General features: G+C 47.0%; 1 protein-coding gene across 1 annotated transcript in view; it reads left to right on the top strand.

Moving 5' to 3' along the window:
- The first annotated feature begins 7,583 nt into the window (after positions 1-7,583).
- The window catches only part of SLC7A14 (solute carrier family 7 member 14), a 30,662-nt gene continuing 13,578 nt past the window's right edge, over positions 7,584-24,667 (top strand). The window contains exons 1-2 of the mRNA XM_017827766.1: positions 7,584-7,611; positions 21,309-21,707. Coding sequence (XP_017683255.1) covers positions 21,404-21,707 — 304 coding nt within the window. The 5' untranslated portion in view covers positions 7,584-7,611; positions 21,309-21,403. The remainder of the gene's footprint in view (positions 7,612-21,308; positions 21,708-24,667) is intronic.

Below are 24,667 nucleotides of genomic sequence, written 5' to 3' on the forward strand. Positions count from 1 at the left end.
AAGCATGAAACAAAGCAAAGCCCTTCTTTTTCCCTTGTGCCCTGCACAGAAGAGATGGCTCCAGCCCCTGCTTCAGCACTTGTTTCCAGCTCTGTTCAGCGCTGGTTTCATGAGACTGAAAACATCACCTCAGATTAGGTAAATCTTTTCATAAAAGCCATTAACTCCTCTGTGGAAAAGCCCGGTGGATTTTTCCATGAGATGCAATTTCTAAAAGCCTGTCTTTATAAATGTGCAACGTCAGGGGCCAGGAAAATAACAATAAATTAGAAAGAAAAAAAAAAGCAGAACGGGTCAATGTAAGCAGCACTTCATTTATGTACACTCCAGCTGAGTTCAAGAGCTACATCATACCTGTACCTGGCCCACTCCAGTTCTGATTCTTCAAAACATGTACTTTTAGCATTAGATCTCACTGGATCAGACTCAATACCAGCATTTGGTCTCCATTCTGGATCAACTTTTTTTTTTTCAGTCTACAGACTAGTGGAAAAATTTATTTTTTCCCCAGTTTTCCAGTCTTTTCCCTGCACTGCAAGTGTTTTGCATACTAGCTGGCACATCAATGATGAAAAACACGCTGTCCTAATATCCTCCCCCAGCCCTGCAGAAGCTTTCTTGAAACCTATTTACTGCTGGGATGTGCATATTAATGTCTTGTCTTATTTGCCTCACCAAACAGAAAGGAGCTATTTTAAGTTAGCAGAAGATACACAAACTACTGAAAATCCAATCTTCATTTTCAGGAGAAGCCATCTGGTTCATGGTCCTTCTTTTGCATCAGTTTTAAAGCTTCTTTGGGGTATTCCTATGGACAGCACACCCCCATGTGCCAGAGGGTCACTAAAGGATGGTTTTCCAAGCCATGGGACCTACACTAGAGACCCAACACGTGGCAAGTTATTTCACCAGAGCCACCTGGCTGAGATCCCATTAGCAGCTCGTAAGTGAGCCTGGACCCTGATCGCTGATAATGATATAATGAATGCCAAATTAAAACCTAAAACTATGCTACCACAAGCTAGATCTTATCAACCTCCCCCGAAAGCTGAGCTGCTTCATGCCCTGTGGGTCTTGAGTAGGAGATTTCAACTAATATGCTGCAGGTAATTCAATCTGTGCTGCTCTGCTCTTTCGAGCTGCACTCGGCCAAGGCTGCGTTATGATATTAAATCCATGGCGACTTCAGAGGTGTAGGCTTTGGCTCATTGTCCTTCAGCTGACATGCAAAATCAGGTTGAACAGACCTGGAATGACCCAGTTGAAGTATCTTGGCTGAGCTTCAACTGAGAAACTGTGTTTAGTCCAAGGAAAACTGCACAATGGTGCACATCTGGATGAGGCTTTTGCCTTCAGTGCTGGCCCTTCCCAGCACTGGCCTTTGACTTTAGCAGTAAGAAATCATCAGGGAATAGTAGATCAATAGAAATGTCAATGACAACAAACTATCAGATCAATATTGTCCTCTCTTTTTCTGCAGTGCTGTTGGTTTCAGAGCAGATGTGCAGTGCTCTCCTGCTGAATAGCTGATGCTACTTATCTTCAATCCCTGAGATGTTTATAAACCTTTCCTTTCCTGGAAGGCCTACTTCTGGGACAACAGCAGTTATTCTGGGCGCGCAAAAACTGCACTTTTGTGAAAAACAAACAACAGACAATAGACCTTCTTATTTACATGCAAAGCAAATGCAGTCATGCAAACAACAGCCTCTCGGCAAATCCTGGGATGGGCAAAGCCCTGTCCATGATTAGCAGCAGGATGGATAAATCACACAGCCAGTTAGAGTGCCCAGGAAGCATTCATATATCTTTCTGTTTTCCTTCCCCAGAAGAAAATGTTCTGTTTTGTTTTTTATCCAAGCAGAAATAGTTCAGTCCTTGGGTAAAATTTGGCAAGTAAATGCTAAAATACTCTGAAGACCAATAATCTAACCTGGCACTCTCAGCAGTAACAAGTGAGCTATTTGTGTATGAACCCAAAACAGATACTGTGGCCTAACACTGCTTTTACTGAGGATAATGTAAACAGCTTCTCCTGGGCATGGGCAGCCCAGCAGAGACTGAGCTGGACCACAGTGTGCCACAGTGGGGACAAACAGCTCAGGGATCTCCCCAGCCCTGTGTGAGGCAGCCAGGTACAACAAGTGATGGGGAGCTGAAATGAGTCCAGGGTAGGGAGCATGAGAGGCAACACAGGAAAGCCATGGAGATCAGACACAACCTGGGGTTTGCAACACCACAGCAGAGCAAGTCATCCCTCAAAAGCCTCCCAGAACATACCTGGAAGTGTTCAAGGCGGGGTTGGATGGGACTTTGAGCAATCTGGTCTAGTGGAAGATGTCCTGCAGCAGAACATCTTTCCTGCCCCCTGTTCATCATGGGTGAACCAGGTCACGTGTCCCCTTCTCAAAGCTTTGCTTTCAAAGCACTTTTCTCAAAGTATTCCCATACTAAAAGCATTTACAGCACTTGCTCCTACAGCAAAGAAAAAATGTTCTCTCCAAGCTCTTTACTGATAGAGTTTCTGCCTAAAAGTAGCCCAGCATGTGTCCTGCTAGAACCAGCTTTTCTAAGACAAGTAGCTGGCTAAGCCAAGCAATCCTCTCAGCTTCAGAGGCTTGTCTTTACAGGGCGTGTGACAGGTGGCAAACACCACAACCCACTGCTCTGGACTAAGCTCTCAACACCAGACAAGTCAGTGCCGAGAGATATGGGTTACATCACTTCAAACCCAAGGTGCCTGGCAGACTTTGGAGGGCTTGAAGACATCAAGTAGGTACTGATCTTCTGGGAAACATCCACGGGAGTCACACTCTTGCCTAACACAGAGTTGTCATCCTGTGGTGTCTCTATATCCAGAGTCACATCCCATGTATGGTCTGTCAACGAAGCCATCAAATGTCCCTGCACTGGTACCACCTTTGTGCTATGGTACTTTATCTTTTACTCTTAGAACAGACAACTAAAACAAAATCCTGCCACCAGCTGCACCCAGGTGACTTTAACTGAAATTCAGAAGAGCTAAACCCACCTGCAAGACAGTGGGAACTGATACTCAGCAGAGTATCAAGTCTCACTTGATTAAGCCATAATCATCACAGCATACCTGGTGTGACCTGGATGGACAGGTAGCACTTAGAAGCTACACAGTGGCCCAAAGCATTAATGTTAAACCGTGGGATGAAGAACATGGGAAGGCAACAAAAATCAAGTTTCTGCTTGATTTGGTTGTTAAAAGCAGTCTTCACTGGATAAGGAAAAAATAGTGTGTGGTCCTTTAAATAAGGCAGCAGCCTCCAAACAGTGAATCATTTAATCCCTTCTCACTGGCAGCTGCTTTATCCCAGCCTCCACAAGAGGCACATCTGCAGCCCCTGTCCCAGTGCAGGAAGGGGAGCCCCACTGGGGACTGCAGCTCCCCAAGGTGGGGTGTCCCCACAGGTATCCCCACACCATGCAGCCTCCATCCCCATCACATGGTTCTTTATGTGTCCATGGCCAAGGCAAACACAGCTATCTCGGTGCCAGTGTGATCTCCCTGTTGGAGCAGTGACAGCACAACCAATCACTTCATTTGCAGGCTTGGAACTAGGCTTGCACTGTGTGTTCACAGCTGAACTGTCCCAGTGAGGTCAGGATCCCATAAAACATGTAGAGACCATCCCTCACCCAAAGAAATTACAGCCTGTGCAGTCAATATGCTCCCTGAGACCAGGCAGTGTTTCTAAAACTGTTTCTAAAAATACTGGCACTTCTGCAGGGCTCCGCCTGGTCTAGGCTTAGAGACACTGTCAGCTGAACTTTGCAGTGGATGTCTGGGAGATCCTGCTGTTCTCTGAGATATCTTGTGATGCCAGAGACCGAATCAAAGAGAGAACGCTTGCCAAAGCTGTGGACATGAGCTCCTGGGCATGCAGAGCAAGCAGGTGCAGGGCTAACAGGCTCCTACCACTTCATCCCAGTGGCTGCTTAATACAGTGTCCCTGTGCAACCTGGTGTTTGCAGACAGAAGAGCTTTTCTATGAAATATCAATTGTTCCTAAGAGCCAGCTGACACTGAAACTACCTTCGCTAAATGATGAGTGTATGATAGAGGCTGTGCCTTGCTTGTCTAACAGGAGCTGCTGGAGGGATGGCAGGCAGCACACATGGACACAGAAATGGAAAGGGAAAGGTGCTGTGGGTTCTCTCAAATAGTTTCAAATAATTTTTTGTTTGGAAACATTACCCAAATCAGTGCACCTTTTTAAACACAACAAAAATGTCATTCGGTGACCAAGCACACACTCTGGGACCTTGATGTAAATCCAAGCTTGAACATCCCATTAGACAGTTTTGATAATGTCAAAACATTTTGAGGAACAGCACTGAGGAAAACTCATCAAACTAAAGGAATTAGAGATGAACCTTCCCATTCTGGGGAGGTTTCATGGAGAAAAAGAGGCCCCATGAGATGAGGATGCTGGAAGCCCTGGAAGAATTTGGGGGTCAGCAGGCCAAGAGATGTTGACTGTCCTAATAGAAAGCTCTGTAGACAGAGAAATAACCCAGAAAACTGCAGTAACCATGGTATTTAAATGGCACGATTAATTAGTCACCGATGAGACAAGTATGAGGGGATTATGAGGGAGGTAAACAAAGATTTTAATAAAAGGAAGAAAGAAAATCAATTGAATGGATTCTGCTGGCTTCTTCTCTCTCTTTGGTATTCAGAGTCACAAAAAAAAGAAACCTATGTCCCACGAAATTGGAAAGGCCATATTTAACACTGATAAGCAAAACAGCTGAGATAATGAGATAGCAGCTGGTAGAGATCCCTGCTACAAGGTGTTATTGAGGCCAAAGTGAAATTCAAAATAGGATTAAGTATTTAAATTACTAGTCAGATGGCCACTTGCTGTTAGGGAAAAAAGGACAGAAATTAGTTTGGTCTCGAAAGTGGGCAGTGCCTGAGAACAGAAGAAATTCTGCTGTGGAAGTATCATCCTGTGCTTGGCTGCTATGGAAAATTTTACCTTAACCTGAGGGCGACCTCGCTGATGGGACTTGTTGAGAGGGTAACTTGTCCTCACTCGGTCCTTTATCCACATTTAATCACCTTGAAGAGCACCATTAGAGGGGTAGGTGTAGAAATTCATCTTCCTGCAAGATTGGAAGTTACAAAACTCATGAGAACAGGGTAAAGATTAATGAGAAAGAGCTTAAATGAGCCTCTGACAAAATGCTTGCAACATTTATTACTCAAAGTGGTGGCAGGTTGTTTTGTGGCACTAACAGCAGGTACCACTGGATAGAACAGAAGCAAACTTACACAAAGTAGATCAAGGCTGGACTAAAACAGGGTCTTCGAAGCTATTACACAGCAAAGGCTGCCAGAGCAAGAGTTCTGAGCAGTAGAAGGTGGAAGGTGGGGGTGGTATTGTGGAACTGCACAGTGATTTATACCAACTTGGGTGCTAGAAGGCTTTCCTAAGAGGATACAAAAGCCTCTCTCTGCTGCTGCCAACCAAACTGCCCTCAAACTGCACACGCTCTGCTATGCAAGCCCCAAGTAGTAAATATGACTCAATTGATTCTGAACCCCCCCACACAGATAAGTCCCATTACAACTTGGCCAGACTGACAATCCTTTAAGAAACAAACAGTCCCATGTCCTTTACTCACACACTCTACAAGCACCAAGGAGTTGGATGTGAACACAAAAGTCTGGTGGTGCTGTCAGATAGAGTTCACCATGGTCTTAGAAGTGCTGCAAAACAAGGTGCAATAACAAATGGAGAAGGTTTTCACTTTTGCACAGATTTAGTCAAAGGAAAGCTCCTGATATCAGCTGTATCCAGTGTCCACAGACTGAGGAAAAGCAGCTGGGGGAAGCCAGTGAATGAGAAGAGAAGCAACAACCAAACAGGAAGCATGGGGACTACAGAGAGGGACAGGAGAGAAGCTGCAGTGCTCAGTGTTGCTTTCAGGCAACCAAAGAATAAGGAAAAGAATAAAAACAGGGTTTCAAAATGGCTGGTTGTGAAGAGGGTAGTCAGCTGGCTGCACTTTGGCTCCAACAAAGCTTTTTCTGCTGTGTGCTGTATGATGAGATGTGTGCTGGCCACAGCAACAGGAAGGGGACAGAGCATCCTGATATCCTGTGATGACACCTTCTGCTGACCAGCAGTAACCTGGGAGAGGTCTTTTCTGTTCCTGTCTGGGAATAGAGGGGCTGCAAAGAGACTGCTGCAAGGGGGGGAAAGAGGAAGGTAAAGCTAAGCTGGAGAGAGTCTGGTAAGAAACTGGGAGAATGATGGCACTCATCTGGAAAGCCAGAAAAACCACCACAGAAATCAAAGCTGGAAAGGAAATCAGACATGGCATGTAGTCTGCTACCCTGGACAAAGACAAGATCATGGACATAGAATCATAGAATAGTTTGGGCTGGAAGGGACCTTTAAAGGTCACCTAGTCCAACCCCCACCCTGTCTGGGTTTATCTGTGCAGTGTCACTGTCTGTATGTCCCCAGAAGGTCACTGCCATTGATGCTGCTCCTGTCAGGGTCACTCACATTGGGCAAACACTGACTTCTGAACTGAACTGATCCCACTGAAGGATACCATCTTTCACTTTTATGAGCAGACATTTATTTCAGTACTTAGAGAATGAAAAGTTTCTCTCCACTCGAGACAGAGTCTGCATTTGGAATAGGTCCTGTTAGAAGCTCTAGCATGAAGCTTGTAACAGAGACTGAAATCTGATTCTCTCCAGGCATAACTGGAGATGAAACCAGTTTGGATTTGATGCCAAAATGGTACAACACAGATACAGCCAGGGAGTGTATCCAGAGCAAACCAAACTGCAAGAATCAAGAAATAAAAATGCAAAAAGAAATAATCTTGAACATGAATTCCAGCTATCCTGAAAAGCAGCTATGGATATAAAATATTAAACACATCCTGCACCTGATACCTAACTCCTCCCAGCCATGCCATGCCAAGGGCTGGACAACCCGGTGTGCTGCAGTGCATGAGGCATTATTTTAGTCCTAATTCTGTCTGTTCCGGGATTATGGCATTAGCACCCAAATCTCACAGTGCAGTTCAAGGAGAAAACAAAAACCAGGCTCCCCATGTTTTGTCCCTGGGATGAGGAAAGCCCTGCTCTGGGGGAGGCAGACAGAGGAGTTATTTTCCAGCAGCCAGACAGTTTGGGGGATGCCGTCTGCAGCCCTCAGGACACTTGGACAGGCAGGAACGACTCAGTGGGAGGGGAGGTGACAGCCCCGTGCAGGGAGATCTCCCGGGCCCGGCACGGCCCGTGGGTATTGCTGGCGGTCACATGCGGCAGAGGCGGGGAGGGGAAGCGCCGAATAATTGAGGAGCTGCAGCGCCCTCCTCCCTCCCTCCCTCCTTCCCTCCTCCCTCCATCCCTCTCTCCCTCCATCCATCCCTCCCTCCCCCCTCCCTCCACACTCCCTCCGCCCTGCGTGCGCTGCCGGGAGCCGGGGTCGGCGGTGCCGGCGCAGCCCCCCCGCCCCTCCGGCTGCAGCAGCGCAGCCGCCCCCGCGGGGAGCGCGCCCGCGGCCGCCCCGCAGCACCGCCCGCCCGCCGCGCTCCGCGCCCGCGGTGAGTGCCCGCGCCGCGGGGAGGGAGGGAGGGAGAGAGGGAGGGAGGGGAGGTGGGAGCCCCTCGGGGAGCGGGGGACGGGCGGCGAGCCCGGGAAAGGTCTGCCCGGAGCCCCGCGGGGGAGCGCGGCCGCGGCCCCCCCGCCGCGCACACGGGGCCGGTTTTGTGCCCCGCTCGGCAAGGGCAGAGCCCCGGCTCCTCCGGGACACGGGCAACCGGCCCCGGGGGACCCCAGCCCGCCTGAGCATCCCCTCGTCCCGGCCCGCCGCGGCCCCGTGTTTACGGAGTGTCGGGGCACTCGCCGGCGGGGAGGAGGAGGCGGGGGCGCCGGCGCTGACGGCGCGGGATTGATAGGAAACGGGGGAAAAGCAGAGTGAGAGGAGGGATATCGGGTGGTCTGAGCGAAGCGACAGCTCTCGCTACAGGTGACCGCGCGGAACGCGCCGGGAGGGGAACGTCGGGAAGCTGCGGGAAGGGGGGAAATGGGGGAACAGAATCGGAGGAGATGGAAAACCGCGAGGGAGGCGGGTGCGGACAGATGAGACCTGCGGGGCAGGTGACACCCGCGGGGCCGGTGACACTCGCGTGGCCGGTGTCACCCGGGGGGGCGGCTCGGGGTGATGCGGGGGTCGGTCCCGCGTGGGGCCGGCGGCGCCGGGCGGGCGCTGTCCGCGGTGCTGAAGCCCCGACGGGGCGGCCCCCGGCGCAGGCGGCCCCCGCCCCGGCCCCCCGAGGCTCCCCCGTGGCCGCGGGCGACCCACGCACACGGGCCCCGTTTGCGGCTCCGTCTTCCCGCCGGCGTCGGCAAAACTCCCCGCGACTTGGAAGCCGGTAATGGAGTTGGCTTCCTCTTTACGTCACCCCGGCTCGGTGCTGTTTATTGATTCCACACGGGTATTTTGGAGCTGACTGGTACCAGCCGCCTGCCCGCCTCGGCCCCGGGTAGGTGTGCTCCAGCAGCCTAATTTCTTCCCTCAGATTGCTTTCCAGCCCAGGTTTTGTTGCTTATTAAATAAGAGTTTATGCAAATAGACTTACTGCCTTCCTGTCACAGACCATGCTGAAAGTGCTCTAGTACAGGGCTTCCAAAATCAACACCGACTCTGGGAGTAGGAAGCTGTATCACTCTGGTCGACCCCAGAGATGACTTTTTCTCAAAAGGACCATGTCTGATTTTATCTAGCATATTAGCTAATTAATTCTCCCAGTGTCCCTAAGCAGTAGGCGAGTACATTTTAGCATGCCAAGGCATTTGTTTAACTGCCCAAAAACTGTCATGAGACTGAAAGTCTGATTGCTAAAGATATTTACGTGTGTTTGTTTTATTGGCACACGTTGCTTAAGGCATGTGACTTACAGGAGTTGAACAACATATTGTAAACAAACAAAAAACCTCAAAGAAGCCAAAAACGACACTAGAGAGAAAAGTTACCTAGGTTAAACTGACAATCTGTTCTTGCTCTCCATGAGGAATCCTTGTTGCATGACAGCAGAGAATTAAGGGGTTCTTGCCGAGATCCAAGGTCCAATTTCCCTTTTTCATCTATCAAAGCTGCTAAACTTTGCCAACCAAACAGAGACTGATAAGCAGTAAATAATACCAACAAGGAATATTGGATCCTCTCAAAGTCAAATGTGCAGTACATATCTGAGAAGACAGCACAGAAGCAAGAGCTGTGATAGGACAAGCTGTTGAACAAGAACTAGGGAAAAAATGTCTTGTTCAGTTGCTGCTCAGTAAGTGGGGATGTAGGAAGGAAATTTTGCCTCAGCCCTTAAAGACAGACTGCTAGAATACATTAGACATCAACAAAAATGACAATAAAATTGTAAGTAAGGAGGAAAAAAATAAAAGGAGGAAAAAAAAGGAGGAAAGAAAAGCCAAAGCCTGTCAAGGACTGGAGAAAGGCCCTTACAAAGGAGGAACTATGCCACCTGAGAATTCACTTCATTACAAAGAAAGGTGACATGATTCTTGCCTCTACAGAAAGAAATTATTAGGCACTGACTTATTCTTCCATCTGCCAAAGAGAGACACAACATGAGCTAGTGCCGAGGTGCTGAAGCCAAAACATTCCAATTTAAGTGAGGGATCGCATTTTTGAACAGTGGAGGGCTGATGACCTGATGAAGGAGCCATCAGAAAACCTGCTGGATTCTCCATCTGTTTATGTCAAGACTTGATGTCCTCCCAGAATATGTAACTTAGCCAAAACAAGTCATTGGGCTCCCTGCAGGAGTAATTGCCTGGAAACTAATGGCCTGCAATTCAGACAGAATTAACTCAGAGGACTTAATGGTACCTTTGATTCTTAATTCTCCAAGTAAGGCACAGGAATGTAGAGGTATTCCAGCCTCGCCTCTAGACAAGTATAATGTTCCCAGTGAGTGGGATTTTAACTACGTGCCAGGAGCAGAACAAATGACTGACCAAATTCTATTTTGAATCCCCCAGATTTCCAATTGGTTTCATTAATTAACTCTGCCTAAAAATAATCTCTTTCTTTGTGCATATTGCAGTGAAGTGAAGCATTTTAAAACCCTTTTCCTCAGGGAGTCAGTTATGACTCTCAATTCAAGACGTATCTTATTCTTCTCCAATTTTTTTAGGATTATATGAAAATGATGAAAATTCATTCTTTGTGTAACTTCAGAATCTCAGATGGGATCATATCAGAAAGGATTCCAGCCAAAATTATTTTAAAGGATATATTTGTAGGCTGACGTGACACTACTTCTTTCTTGAGCACAAGACAGTCTGTTTTCTCGGTTCTGAAATCACGCACATATAATAGAATTTCATCCATCTTCCCTTGAAGGCAACAGGAGTTTTTCTAGAAAATTCAGTGAGAACAGGCAAACCTCTTACTGGCTAAACTAATGGTTTTCCTGTGAAGCCCTGCAATACTCAATCAAATAGAATGGCAAGAACTTACACAAATGTAAACACCATCCTGGACTCCTCATGAAAACAAACAAACAAGCAAACAAAGAGGATAACAGAGCAGTCTGTAACAGACGACTTAGCCTCCAGATAATCAGAATTTTGCTTTCAGAGCACTTGAGCTATTAAAGTCATCATAATGTATATGTGTAAGCAACATGTCATTGTTTGGATTATTAAGACATTTAAAAATAAGAATATAAAAGGAAAGCAAATACTTCATCTGTGTGTGGTAGTGGGATCTATATGTCACTCAAAAACACTTATCTGGTGGGCAGTATTTGTGTCTTTCACATCGATTAAAAATAATTAAAACCCACAAATCACTCGCAGAATAAAATTTTATATATATATATATATATAAATCACTCTCTCTATAAAATATAAAGCCATGGTTGGGTCTGACCTTGTCACTCTTGTGGAAGATAGAAGATCTAGGGATGCAAAGTATCCAGAGCCCAGAAATATAGTAGGCATTTTTAAGCTACTTCATATGGATGTGAAAACATGTCCAGAGTCTCACCTCAGCCCGGGTTGAGTCTGCTGAACTCGTTAAACCACCCAAAGTGTAAATGGGAGCAGACTCTAACTTTAGATCCACAGAGATTCCTAAAACATTTTTCATTTACGAGGTATGAGACATAGTTAAGCTGTGGTTGCCAATGGGAAACTGCTCCCTACTACAGGAAAAGGTTTTTCTTGTATATGTTTCCTTGACTCATCGAATAGCAGCCCTTCCTCTAGACCATGTGGTCATCTGCATGGCACTGGGTGTTCTGAGCAGCGTTGATGCTGCCACCACAGCCCTTCCTTTCTGTCACCAGACAGGAACATCTCTAAGGGAAAATTATTTTTTCCCACAATAAAACTCTGGTACTTATGAAACAAAACCAGTGAGGTGGAGCCACACAGCACGTGACTCTATTGTTTTTGTTCCTCAGCACAGTGACTGTATCAATAATTTACCGAAAGTCATGACACCATAAATTAAATCTACCCAGGAGGTGATCAGAAGAAGAGCTTTTACAGTACAGGTTTTTCAAGCACCACAACCTAATTCTCAGAAGACAGTGTTACAGGACCCAGTGGTTTGCTGCCTATGGGGAAATGGGTTACTGCTGCCATGCTACAAGTGCCTATGAGGGTGTCAAAACTTTAGGCTGATGTCTGTAAAACCAGACGTGTGCATTTAGTCCCTCTCAGCAGACATTGACTCCTGCTTGTTGGTGACCATGACCTCAGTTAGTGGTTTGGTCCATTCCTCCTGTGGGTCCCTCAGCTCCATGAGTGCAGGCTAGGTTTTCTTCAACACAGGTTTTTAAAGCTGAGGATGGAGACACCCATTCGTGCTAGACATCTATTTCAAACCTGGGCAGGTTTCACCCACAGCAGCCCAATTAAAACTTAGCTTTAATCATGTGCTTGAGCATTATTGAACTAGGTCTTGATGATGGACCAATCGAGCCATTCTGAATGAGCCACTGCCCCACAGTGCTCAACAATGCCAGGGTGGCTCCAGGTAGGATTTGGACACCCTAGTCTGGTAGAGAAAGAAATGTGTGCTTCTCCTGCCTGTCCTTCATTTTCAGCTGGGACTAGGCAGAAAGCATTGATGACAGGCCTTGCACCACTCCAGCCCTGGAGCAAGGAGCTCAGGAAGCATCTGGATACGCCAGTGCCTTGTCTAAGGCACCTGGGCAGCAGCAGGTGTGTTCCACTCATTAACCAGCTGTGGAATCAACAGGGACCAGGAGATCTGCAATTAATAACCAGGGGCACCAGCTCTGCACAGAGTAAATTAAGACAGAAAGAAGCAATATGTCAAGTTCCTTTGGCTGAGAGCTCTGGCACAAGCAAGAACTACGGTAATAATATCCCAGCAGCTCTACTCTTAGTTGTTTGTGGGCATGCCAGTGGAATTACACTTGCCAGGCAGGGCAGCACAGCATGGGGAGACTCTGCTGGCTGTGACTGCGTTGTCTCAATGAAAGAAATTAAGTTTTGGGGTCTTAGCACTAAGGGAGGCTAAGAGCAAGTATGGAATTAGCTACTTTAAACTGGAGGTAATCACGTTGGCTCAGCTGATTCCCTTGCTCCGTAAGGACATCTCTGGCCAGGGCATGTTTATCACTCAGGGATGTTATAATACCTGAACTTATAATTTTTAAGAACACATAATTCTTCATTTAATTCTACTTCTCTAGTACCATCCTAGATACTGATTTAGCCTTAGATATGCATTTTCAACTCACTGGGAAATGTCAAAGAGCTCTCATGCTAAAGCTCCAGGTATTACTCACGCTACACACTGCTTAGGTGTTACGTTGCCTTTGCCTGACTGATGATGAAAAATGACTAAACACAGGAACCCTATTCTAAATCTTTGATCATCTTGTGCTCACATTACTCATATAATCGGTTGTGTTGAAAAGCAGGAGGATTACTCATGTAAGGCAAGGATGTTTTGTCCTAGTGAATAAAAAGAATAAGCAGCAAAATGTAATAAAAGCAGCAGGAGCTGCTATTCACTTCTTTGGAAGTGCAGTGAATCTACCTCAGGCTTCTGCTGAGGAATTTGGTGACACAGGTTACAAGCAGCCAAATTACCCCCCAGCTCAAAGCTCTCATTTGCATATGCAAAAAACTCCCGTTGATTTGCATATGCTACTACTGCTTTTTCTGGAACATTTAGTAGGCTCGGGATTGAAGAATGTGTCTTTCCAGCTTCTTCTGAGGAAAGCAGTTGTTTGAGAGCCTCTCCTGCATTAATTAGCTGATAGCCAAAATAGTGGAAGCAGGACAGCAAGGCATAATCAATTACATTTGTAGAACTGCTGATGGAATACGATAACTAATTAATGAGACCACGTGCACGCCCAAAAGAAAAACGCATTTGAAACCTGGCAAGAACTGATTTGTGTTTGTAAGCCTGATGTGTTTACTGTGTAAAGGGCCAGTTCAGGACTCCTACTAAATTATTACAGAAAGCTGGAAAGATTGCTGGTGAGTGAGAGTCAGCACTAAGAGCAAAAAACCCCAGCAGTTTCTTAGCTGGGAATAAAGGAATCTCTATAAACCCAACAATCTTCAAAATAAAAGTAGAGGTTTAAAAATAGTGGATTTTCAGGTCCTGTGTTTGCCATACAGGTAAATCTTTTTCTGACTCAGGTGATGAAGCCAAAGTGTTAAACCAGTTCTTTACTGAAAGATTTGTGATTTTGCCTCTGAATGCAAAATGCTACCCAGAGATTAAATAAGTTGTCATAATGATGCATCAGCCAGACTCTTGCAACAGTAAAAATCCATTTTGTTTAGAGAGCCTCACACGTTAATAAATAACCCATTCTGTGAATTATGTCAAATGAAAAAAGCTCTCCTGTCTGGCTTGCAGCAAACCATAATGACTTTCATTCTGTGGTGTAAAAGTATGGATCCACTGAGGAAAGAAAAAGAAAACACAGCCCAGTAATTAGAGAGATTTCCTCCTGTGTGTTGTTAAAGCAAAGACAGTTTTTAAATGAGTATAATTCTAGAAGAGACCGTCTGGTAACCCAGGACTAAATGCTTCAGTGACACAAAAGCAACCCTTTCCCACTCTCACAGTGAGATTTGATACAGAAAATGTGCTATATCATCAAAGTGGTAATTACTGAAAGTATAATCTACTAACCAAAACCAGGGAAAAGCTCAGAGTTGCAAACACAGGGCTGCAACCACTCCACTGATGCCATCAGCAGTCATACTGTTAGAGAAATGTATACCCAGCATTGCAAACAGGCCACTCACTACAATCCAGAGATACCAGAATATCAGGAAGATGCTTTTCCTCTTGTGGCAGCTCAGGGTCTGGAACTGCTACTCTCAAAACCAGAGGGAAGGGTGCAGAAGGATCTGCCAGCATATTTCCAAGACCAGGTTGGATGAAGCCCTGAGAAACCTGCTCTAGCAAAAGGTGTCCCTGCCCATGGCAAGTTGGGTTGGAACTACAGGATCTTTAGGGTCCCTTTGAACCCAAACCATTCTATGAATCTGTGATTCCATGCGAGACAAATCTGGGTTCCTGGGCACCCATCTCACAGTATTTAAAATGCCTGAACTTCAGCAGTCAGCACATTAGTGCTTGAAAGAGTCTGAGCATCCAGACCTGTGAGCCCAAACTTCCTTTAGGAGTTGCACTTGTCCAATACCACTGTGGCTTGTGACTGCAGCAGGATGGGGGAGGCTGTATCCAGTGGCTGTCAGCTTTGGTGTCAATATCTGCACTTGGAATGCAGAGTCACACGGCTGCCAAAAATGACTGTTTGGAAGTGTCCAGAGCCTCAAGGGTCCTTCTGCAGATGACCATATGCAAGTGCAAAACCAACATTGACTTCAACAAGGCACATCTAGAGGAGCATGAATAATTTCTGAGCGTTTTTTCTCTTCTGCTTCCTTAGAAAACCCAACCGAGTTAATCACCACACACTTCCGTAAGGCAGCGGTTTTCTCCATTGTACTGATGGAGGAACAAATTTACTAATCTCATGTGGTTTCACTACTCTCCTAGAGGGATCCTGTCATAACAGCTACAAGAAGTTCCTGGTTGCCCACTTTCTGCTCAGCTCACCCATCTATTTATTTACCATTTACCTGCATTAACTGTATCGTTACAGTCTTTAAGGCTTTTACTTTCCCATCTCAAGGCAACAATGACAAACTAGACCTTTTGCAAATGTGCAAATTGATTATGCCTCTTTCTCTGCAGTTCTCTCTTTTTTTTTTTCTTTTGGTGGTTAAATAGCTTTTTTGCAAACCCAAATGGAGCACTTCATACATATTGCATTACCTACAGCTCCGCACGCAAAGACTCTTGCCTGTCATACCCTGCACTCATTCCTATGCTGCTCTGCACCATGGAAATCATTGGTACCTGTACAAAACCAGCAGAAAACAAGTGAAAAACCAAAATTCTAGGCATTGGACTGCCTTCTACAGACACAAGGACAGGAGAAAATCTGATGTCTTGAATAGGTGGATTTACTAAGGGGAGGGGATGTGCCTTCAGGGATGCACATGAGCATCTCTGAAAGGGTGAACAGGGTATTTTGGCTTCCATCCCATGCAGGCTGTAAGAACTGTAGGTGCTGTCTCCAAATGCATCCAGGCCCTAGGAAGGAGGAAAAGACTGATTCCTTCAGTCCCAGAGCTGTTTCTCACTAGACTGGTGCTCCAGAGGATCCCAAGGGACCCTGACAGCCTGGACTGACTGCTTGTGAGGCTGGCATGTAATTAACCCTGGCAGAGCATAGAGCAACTCAGTATCAAGGGATCTGCTGGCCTTCACCATGACCAGCTCTAATTTCACCTCTGAATACGTCACTTCATCTCCTGTCTCATCCAGGCAGGAAGATGAGCTCTCAGCCACCAAAACCTCCTGTGTGAAGACTGCCCACAGAGCAGTGCTCAAATACTGATTAGCTATTTACTTGGGACATGGGAACCATCAGCTGCAAGACAGGAAAAAGCTTTAACATCTCTCCCATCCTTCCCTCTGCCTTTTCCCTGATAATTCAGGCAGTCCAGTCTCTTACCAGCAAGGACAGCAGTTAAACCATCACACTGTATCCCCCCTGAAGGCTGGAGAGAGGCAAAAAAGGGTGATCTCTATGCACATGCTAATTATATCACTGGATTACTCGTCTATGCTCTTTTAAGTCCTGCACTAGAGACTAGAATACAAAGTTTAGGAATTCCTTGGGGGCTAGCTCTGGATGCATGCACCTTGTGACTTTGGTGCAATTAAATATTTCCTCTTTTATTTTGTTTATTTGTGAAAAGAGGTTAATGATGTTTAGTCAGCTTGGAGCGGTGCTAACAACAGTGAAGCACTAACTGTAACACGGATGGAAATAATGTAGGAAACGGCCATTCAACCTCTCCACTTCCATTTTGCTGGGAAGACACACACAAACAATCCCAGAACCCATTTTTTAAGTTGATGCACACAGAAAGTTAGCCTTAAACCTGAGATATTGTCACTGGTTTAACTTAGCAACAGTTTTAGTTTAAATTAATGACAGCTCCACTTGAATTGCTCCAGCAGAAATAAAAATGGAAAGATTAAAAATAAGAAGAGCCCAAAATTACCAGCAAAGGCACAAGGCCAGATTGCTGAAGCTGGACCCACGTGAGCGGCGCCGGGATCGGCAGGGACCAGCCCTCGCTCTCGGCTCTGTGCCTGGTTTTAAATCCCTTTAAGGAGGGCTGACGATGGAGACAGAGCCAGCTTTTACAGTGGCAGCCCAGCTGGGGCTCAGCACTGTAAAAACAAGCACGTAAAACTCCGGATGAAATCGCACTCGCAACGAAAACACCGCGGTGAGGAGCAGCCCCAGCAGAAGGCTCCGCTCGGGTCGGCGGCCGCCGGAGCTGCTGCCCGACTCCCGCATCGCCCCGCTGACGTCAGTGCTGTCCCTGCTGTAGGAGCTGTAATGAAATTCAGGATCCAGTGTCTCTTCAGACGAGCCGCCTCACCGCTACCGAGCTCACAATCAAAGGAAAACGAGAAGGGGGAGGTCAGGCTAGCACACTGTTCCACTTGTCCTTTTTCTGGGATTGCAGCGGGTTTGCTGCCTGGAGCCGCCTTTTCCATCATCTCGAGCCACCTCTCGCATCCCTTTGAGCCTTTGGGGCTCCCTTTCCCCAGGCAAATGCTTTAGCCCAGCTCTCCATGCAGCCCCTACGAGGAAGGCGTCTGAGGGCTGCTGCTCCTACATCAAACACCCGTGTTACTATTGCCAGGGTCCACTGCAGGCACCGCCTTGGGGATTGGTAGGAACCTGCTTCAATCCCACATTTCTGGAGCTCATCTCCCCTGGGCAAGGATGAAGGTGCTTTCCTCCTAGAAAATCCTGCAGCAAACTGGGTGCTGCTGACCCAGCTGCTGGGGGCATCATCCAGTTTCCCTCTGTAATAATTACTCTGGGAGCCATGGAAAAGCAGAGAAAATCCAACCTTTTCCTCTTAATGAGGGCCCCTGGCTGATTTTCCATATACCAACAGGAGCTCTCTTTTTTCATTTACCACCATCAATATTCTGTTTCTTTTACATCCTCAATAGCTTTTAATAGAGATCTTTGCTCAAAAATACTCCTATGGACTCCTGGACAGATTTTTTCTGTCATTAACAGACAAATCAAGTAAGCCATTCCCAAGATGTGGTTTGGGGAAGGTTGTCTGGGGAAGCTGGAGCTGTGGGGGTGATGAGAATGGGCGATGCTGGGGTGCACCGTGCTGCATCTCACCAGCAGAACGAGTTTTACATCAGGAATAATTCAGCACTGGCCCAGACACTGAGGAATATCCATGCCTGTAAATACCTAGACCTCTCCTTCTGACTTGATTGCAGTTTTAGTTAATTTACCCTGATGAAGAAGAGTGTTTCGGTACAAACAGCAGTCACCAACAAGCACGTGGTGGCAGCCGCAAGCGCCAGCCAGCGAGGAAAACCAGCCCCAACAGCCTGATGATGGAGAGCTGAGCAGCTCCAAAATCCGGCTGCAGCTTATCCCCCCGAGCCACAGCTCCCTTCATCTTCCTGGGTTTATGATGAGGAGAGCAGATTAAAGAAAACAAGTATAAATTCCCTTTCCTTCCCACTGTGTGCTTTTAGCCAGCCAGAGTGAGTGAAGCAGAGCAGAAGGGAGCTGTCTCTGCCCCATGGAAAAGGTTGCCATCCATGACATATTTTTTCATTGTTTCAAATGGAGTGAAAGGATGTTTTCCAAGCTACAGAGCAGCAATATGCTGATCTCACTTAAACATCTGGAATAGTTTCGAGTGACTGCTTTAATTGAATGTAGCAGCAATTATAGAGTTATTTCATTTCAGATGCTTTGAAAGGTTCTTTTTCTTTTCCTTGGTGACTTAGGAGGGGCCATATGAATTGCAGGGCTACGCTGGGCTGCCATGCAGAAGGATTTGGTCACAGCCCAGCCCCAGGCAGCTGGAACTGCCTGACAGCCTAAATCTGGGTGCATCACCAATCCACCAGCTAGTTCCTGCTTTAAATTTAAAGCTTTTAAAATATTTAAGTTTTTTTTCGTTATTTTAGCAGTTGAGTTTATTCCAGAATAAGACTGCCATGTCTTCTCTTGGAGTTCTTTGCAATGCTGGTGAGAAAGTAATTTCTATACCATGACGTGGCTCAAGAGTGAACTGAGCAGTCCAAATCAGTCATGCTCAGCTCTCTTCAGCTGGGGGAATGCAGTGATTTTTCCAGTGTGGGTGTGAATCCCTCCAGCAAGACCTGAGCATTTGCCACCCTTCTCAAAGCCTTCATCAGCCACTCACAAACAAGCCAGACAAGATAATGAAAAATTGCTGGTCTCAAATCACGGTCCCAACCCCTATTAAAAACACAGGGCAGGTCTTCCCATGACAAAACACAACCTGGTGATGGGACCAAGGACCAGCCCATAGCCTCAGCACCTCCATCCCACACCATCCTACCTCTCCCAATGGCCCTTCTCGACTGGTTTAAGTCAATTTGGTGCACACCTTAGCATAGCAACCTGAGTCTTTCAAACTCAACTAGGAGCACCCATAAAGCCCAGGGTAAATAATTATATAGAGGTTGGGAGGTGGGAAGCACTGCAAGACCTCTTTGCCAGCCCATGCTTCAGACATGTGCTTTGGATAACAGGAAGCTCAATTTTGGGTAATGATGAGCACTTTTCTTGGAGAAGTATTTTTCCCTGTGGTTGAAGCCACAGATGCACATTTACTTGGGAGCAGTAACAATTTTTCCTTATTATTATTCCTAGCTAGAACATCCAGCCTTTCAGCTTGTGGTTGCTTGAGGTAAAAAAAAATCAGCACAATTTGAACTGTGATCAACCAAAACATGAAATGAATGCTGTGTTTCATTTAATAAACTCCAGCAACACAAGGCTGCCTGGTGGACACAATGTAATTTGTTTTGGATGTAAAGACGGAAAAAAATAATTGTTTTGTCTTCGAGGCAATTAGAGAATAAGAAAGATTTCTCTATTAACAGAAAAGAAGCTGCCAGGTTAAAATTCATATTTCATAAACTATTTTTCCTGTTCCTTTGTATTAACTTGCAGATTGTCAGTTCTTGTTGTTTTGCTCAAAGCTAAGTCATCATGTGTCACTAGAAAGTCACTGCTGCTGATATTATGAGAACTACACCGTTTGTGAAGAACAGCAGAAAAGGAAATGGGAATGGCAGTTGCTGAATAGCTCTTGAAAATATGACTGGGGAGGAAAAAGCACAGAGAAAGAGCTAAATAAGATAATGTCATGATTTTTAGGACAATCCTAGAAGAGATGGGTTCAGGCACGATAATTTAAAAGTGTTTAAAAATGGCTGGAGCTATCAGTTACTTGCTTTTTAGTGGCCAGTGAAGCTGGCACTGCTTCTACTGAGCTTCCCACCCAGCTTAACTACACAGAAGCCAGACCCCAAAATGCATTGCAGTTACACCAGCAAGAACACATATCTCAATTTTAAAAAGTACTCCTTAAACAGTATTTAAACAACTACAAGAATGAAGCGATAAATTGAATGAAGAAATCACACCGAGGAGCCTTTTTAACTTTGTGATTCATGGGGACCTGAACAAACAGTACCTTTTAAAATTTTTCCCTTTAGGTTTCACCAGGATGACAGTAGCACGCAAAAAAACCACAAACAACCAGTATAGCCTGAGAGCTGTAGGACTGAAAGTCTATAGCACCAGAATGAAAAATCACCTGTCCTTGTAAGGGCCGGTTTGTGGTGATCCAGCCCCAGCCTGGCACAGGTGGCCAGTGGTCTCAACACACTGGATGTAGGAGCAAAGGTACAGACTTCCTTAGTTTTTTGCAGTACAGGTGGAGCACAGTGATCACAAAATGGTTTGGGTTGGAAGGGACCTTCAAGATCATCTCATTCCAACCCTCCTGACATGACCAGGGACATCTTCCACTTGACCAGGTTGCTCCAAGCCCCATCCAACCTGGCCTTAAACAATTCCAGGGATGGGGCATCCACAGCTTCTCTGGGCAACCTGTGCCAGGGCCTCACCACCCTCACAGGGAAGAATTTCTTCTTTCATCTAGTTTAAACCTGCCCCCTGTCAGTTTGAAGGCCCATTCCCCCTTGTCCTGTCACTTCATGCCCTTGTACAAGTCCCTCTCCAGCTCTCTTGGAGCCCATTTTTATACTGGAAGGGGCTCTGAGGTCTCCCTGGAGCCTTCTCTTCTCCAAGCTGAGCAACCCCAACTCTCTCAGCCTGCCTCCACAGGAGGTATCCCACACATGGTCCCCACGTAGTCTGCCATGGTGATGGTGGGCTGACAGCCCTGCTGCTGGAAGTGCAGTGCCATCAGGCTTGGAGTCACACTGGGTCCTGACCAGTTCCCGGTGTGCCACAGTGGCCACCAACACCTCACAGCTACACGTAGCCATCACTGCTTTTGGTAGCAGTTAAGCCATGTAATGAGCACTTGGAGGAAATCAGGTTCCTGCTGTTGTAGCACTGTAGCAATGACCAGGGTTACACCCATCCAAACATGAAGGAGGGCAGTGCATCCCTGCTGTACAGAACAATTGGGATGGAAGGAGAGATTTCTTGTAGCAGCAGCAAAGGTGAAACCAAAGCTCTCCCAGCACTGGAGCCCAGTCAGAAAACAACTTAGGGGGCCTTTTTGGAGCACATCCCTCTTTCTTTGCTATTTCAGTCAAAAACTCTGTTCCTCTCTCTTGCAGCCGGGCTGCCAGCACAGGAGGGAGATGCAGCCACAGCTCTGAGTGGGTGCTGCCAAAACCATCCGTGACCCCCTCTCCGGAGCCCAGCCCCAGCCATGAGTGGGTTCTTCTCGCGGCTGGACCCACGGCGGGTGCCATGGGGGGCGGCGGGCCATGCCCTGCGCACCCGCGTCCTGCGCACCAAGCCCGTGGAGTCCATGCTGGAGGGCACGGGGACCGCGGCCACCCAGGGCGCCAGGCTGGCCAAGGTCCTCACCACCCTCGACCTCATCTCCCTCGGCGTCGGGAGCTGCGTGGGCACTGGCATGTACGTGGTGTCCGGCCTGGTGGCCAAGGAGATGGCGGGGCCTGGGGTCATCGTGTCCTTCATCATCGCGGCCGTCGCCTCCATCTTGTCGGGTGAGTTGTGCTTGTGGGATTTTGGGTGATGTTCCCTCTCGTACCACCTCGTGCATCCTCTCCATTCATGGGTGGACACCTGGCAGGATCCATGCTCGGCAGCACAAGCTGCAAGGAGGCAGAACCTTCCCCACAGACTAAAAAACCATTTCCCTGGTTCACCCAACTGGGTTCACCCAACTTGTGGGGTGCACTGTCCCTCACTGCCCAAATATCAGACCAAACCTTGTACTGGGAGCCAGCAGCCCAAGCACAATTATCCTGATGAACTGCTGATGGCTTCCACAAGGATGGAGCCTGTGGCCAATATGTTTTGAGACATTGGAGAGTTTTGTAGTGCGTGTCCCAGGCAGAGATCTTGGCCAAGCCACAGTATTGGAGCGAGAGCAAAACGTGGCTTGTGGGAAACTCAGTTCCAGCAGGGAGGATATCAGTGGCTTGGGCAGCACCAGGGCCAGCTTCCTTTGTTGACATGGCTAACAGTTAAGAAATTCCTGGAATTAAGAAATTAGTTCTGGAGTTGATTTTATTGGCTCCTATTCATGCAGGGTCACTCTTTGAATTTCCAAACAAAAAACACAACAAAAAAATGTGCAGGGACAGAGGAATTACGTATTTTAGCGAAAACCCTGTGAATTCCATCTCCTCTGTAGGAACCCAGCTGAGCATATGGCTCGAGCTGCGGTTTCTACATGAAGCCAGTACTGCTGGCATTTGTCCTTTCCAGATCAGTGCTAACACGATGATGTGATATTCCTGCTCTCCCCTGCTCAGAGGACTTTGCATGCTGTGTCAGTCTGGTATCCAGCTTTTGTCTGCGGGTTGGATAAGGAAACTTGAGTAAATGGCAAAGAGCTTTGATAGAAGCAAACATGGCAAAATGACCCAGCTCAGCTTTTCAAGCCTCCAGATTTTTGTAGGTGGAGGTGGAAACACACTGTGCTCTTTCCCTGGAGGTTGCCATGCTGCTCTATGGAGATCCCATCAAAGCATGTGTGAGTTTGAACCCCTGACATCCTGCAGCCCAGAGGTACAGCCCTGGCACAGCACAGGGGTGAGCATCACATTCTCTCCAAAGCCCACAAAAAGAGCAGAGAGCTTGCAATGAGATCTGATGTTTATTTGAGATCCCAACAGAACAAATAACCCTAAACGTCCATTTTTTAACCGAGGCAGTAAGATAGCATCAGTGTCTCTCCCACTGCCTGCTTTCTCTCCTCTGTGAGGGTTTGGTTAGCTGGGATGCAAACCAAGAGCAAATGGAGCTTGGGTGGGTCTGTGCTAACAAAAACATGCTGTCCTCCAAAAGGGGCTATTTCACCCCAGACATGAGCCCTGCCCCACAGCAGGAGCTCCTCCCGCCTTCGCCCACGGGAGCCTGCGCCACTTCCCACTCTGCTTTCATCTCCCCTTGCTTTTGTAGCCCTGGGAAAGTGTTTTGTGAAGGATGCAGTGTTTTGATAGTCTCCTTGGCCGCTTCCTCACTTCATCCTTTACACTGCTGTTGTTTGTAACAGCAACACTTTCTTGGCAAGTAAAACCAAGCAAGAATTCAGGAGCTGGACAGGCTGTTGGACTCACTGGGGATGTGATTTCAGCTCTCACACCATGGTTGCTCCCGGTGTGTCAGGCACGGAGTTTGGGCAAGTGTGCACGAACAGATTTTAAGGAGCTTTTAAAAGTTTTAAGGCCAGATGGGACCACTAGATCACTCACTCTCCCTTGGTCCATCACAGATCACCAAGTCAAACCCCACTGGGTGCAAAGTGAACCCAAGGGTGTTTGGATTAAAAAAATTTCTAACAACAAAAAGCAAACAAACAAAACCAATACCATCCAGAAAGCCATCCAGCTCACCTGGGAGCCCTGCCAGTGGGAAACCCCTCTGCACTGGTTAGCCCAGTTTCAGACAGGGATTTTTCCAATTTCATCTACTTAACAAATTCCAGTTACATCTTCCCTGAGGTTTAAGTAACATGTACCCCATCAGGGTACTTACACAGGCACCATAATCCATTAACCTGATAAATTAAATTAAATCAATTATTCTCTCACTGGAAGGCCTTTTGTTTAGCTCTCAAGTAGAAGCTTCCCTCCACAAAGCCTCTGCAGGCTCCCATGATCACCAGCATTTTCCACTCTGACACCCATGTCTAACCAAACCCCCTTCTTGGCAAAAATCAGCAGTTTCCATGTCACCCAACCCCATCACCCTCTCTACAGCCTTTTTCACCAGCTGTTGCTTGGTGATCTCCTCTCCTGAAGTAATACAACCTTATTTGGAGCACAGTGCCATGGTCTTACCTGGTACCCATATAGGAACAGCTCACCAGCAGCCGGGATGCTCCATGGAACGGGAGGGAGCTGAGCATGTGCCTCAGGTGCTACCTGGCTGCAGGATGAGGGCTGGGCTAAGGGGCTCCAGCTGCAGCCATTTGGGCGGAACTGGAGGGATGGGAGTCCTTGTTCTAAGGAATCTTTCTTTAGGGAGCTGCCTCTTATATATCAGCACATAGTGATCATGAAACACAACGGGCAGGCTCAGTGGCCTGCTGCAAATAATATGAATGCCTCAATAAATTAGGTGCTGTTCGTTAACAAAGTATGATCCCTCTGGGTTTCTTGCACAGTAACATGAATTATTTGGTGTTACCTCCAGTGCATCTGAAAGACCCCTCTCTGAAGGCTTTTTTTTCACCTGAAACATCACTCCCATCATGCCAGTGCCCTATGGGATGTCTCATAGTTCCTGTGCCAGGTAGTACTGGGAGAGTCAGAACCCACAGCATGGCCACCACCATCCCAGCACACCAAAAGCACCAGTTCCTCATGCCACCAGTTGTGCTGCCCATCAGCTGTTTTCTTCTTAGAAGGGCCAATGCCTTGGACCAAACCCCTCAGCTGTGCTTATGTCCTGCTGAATAATGTCAACAACCATGTAATTACACAAGTGTAATGAC

Source organism: Lepidothrix coronata, unplaced genomic scaffold, assembly GCF_001604755.1.
Source record: "Lepidothrix coronata isolate B3197 unplaced genomic scaffold, Lepidothrix_coronata-1.0 Scaffold142, whole genome shotgun sequence".
NCBI lineage: Eukaryota > Metazoa > Chordata > Aves > Passeriformes > Pipridae > Lepidothrix > Lepidothrix coronata.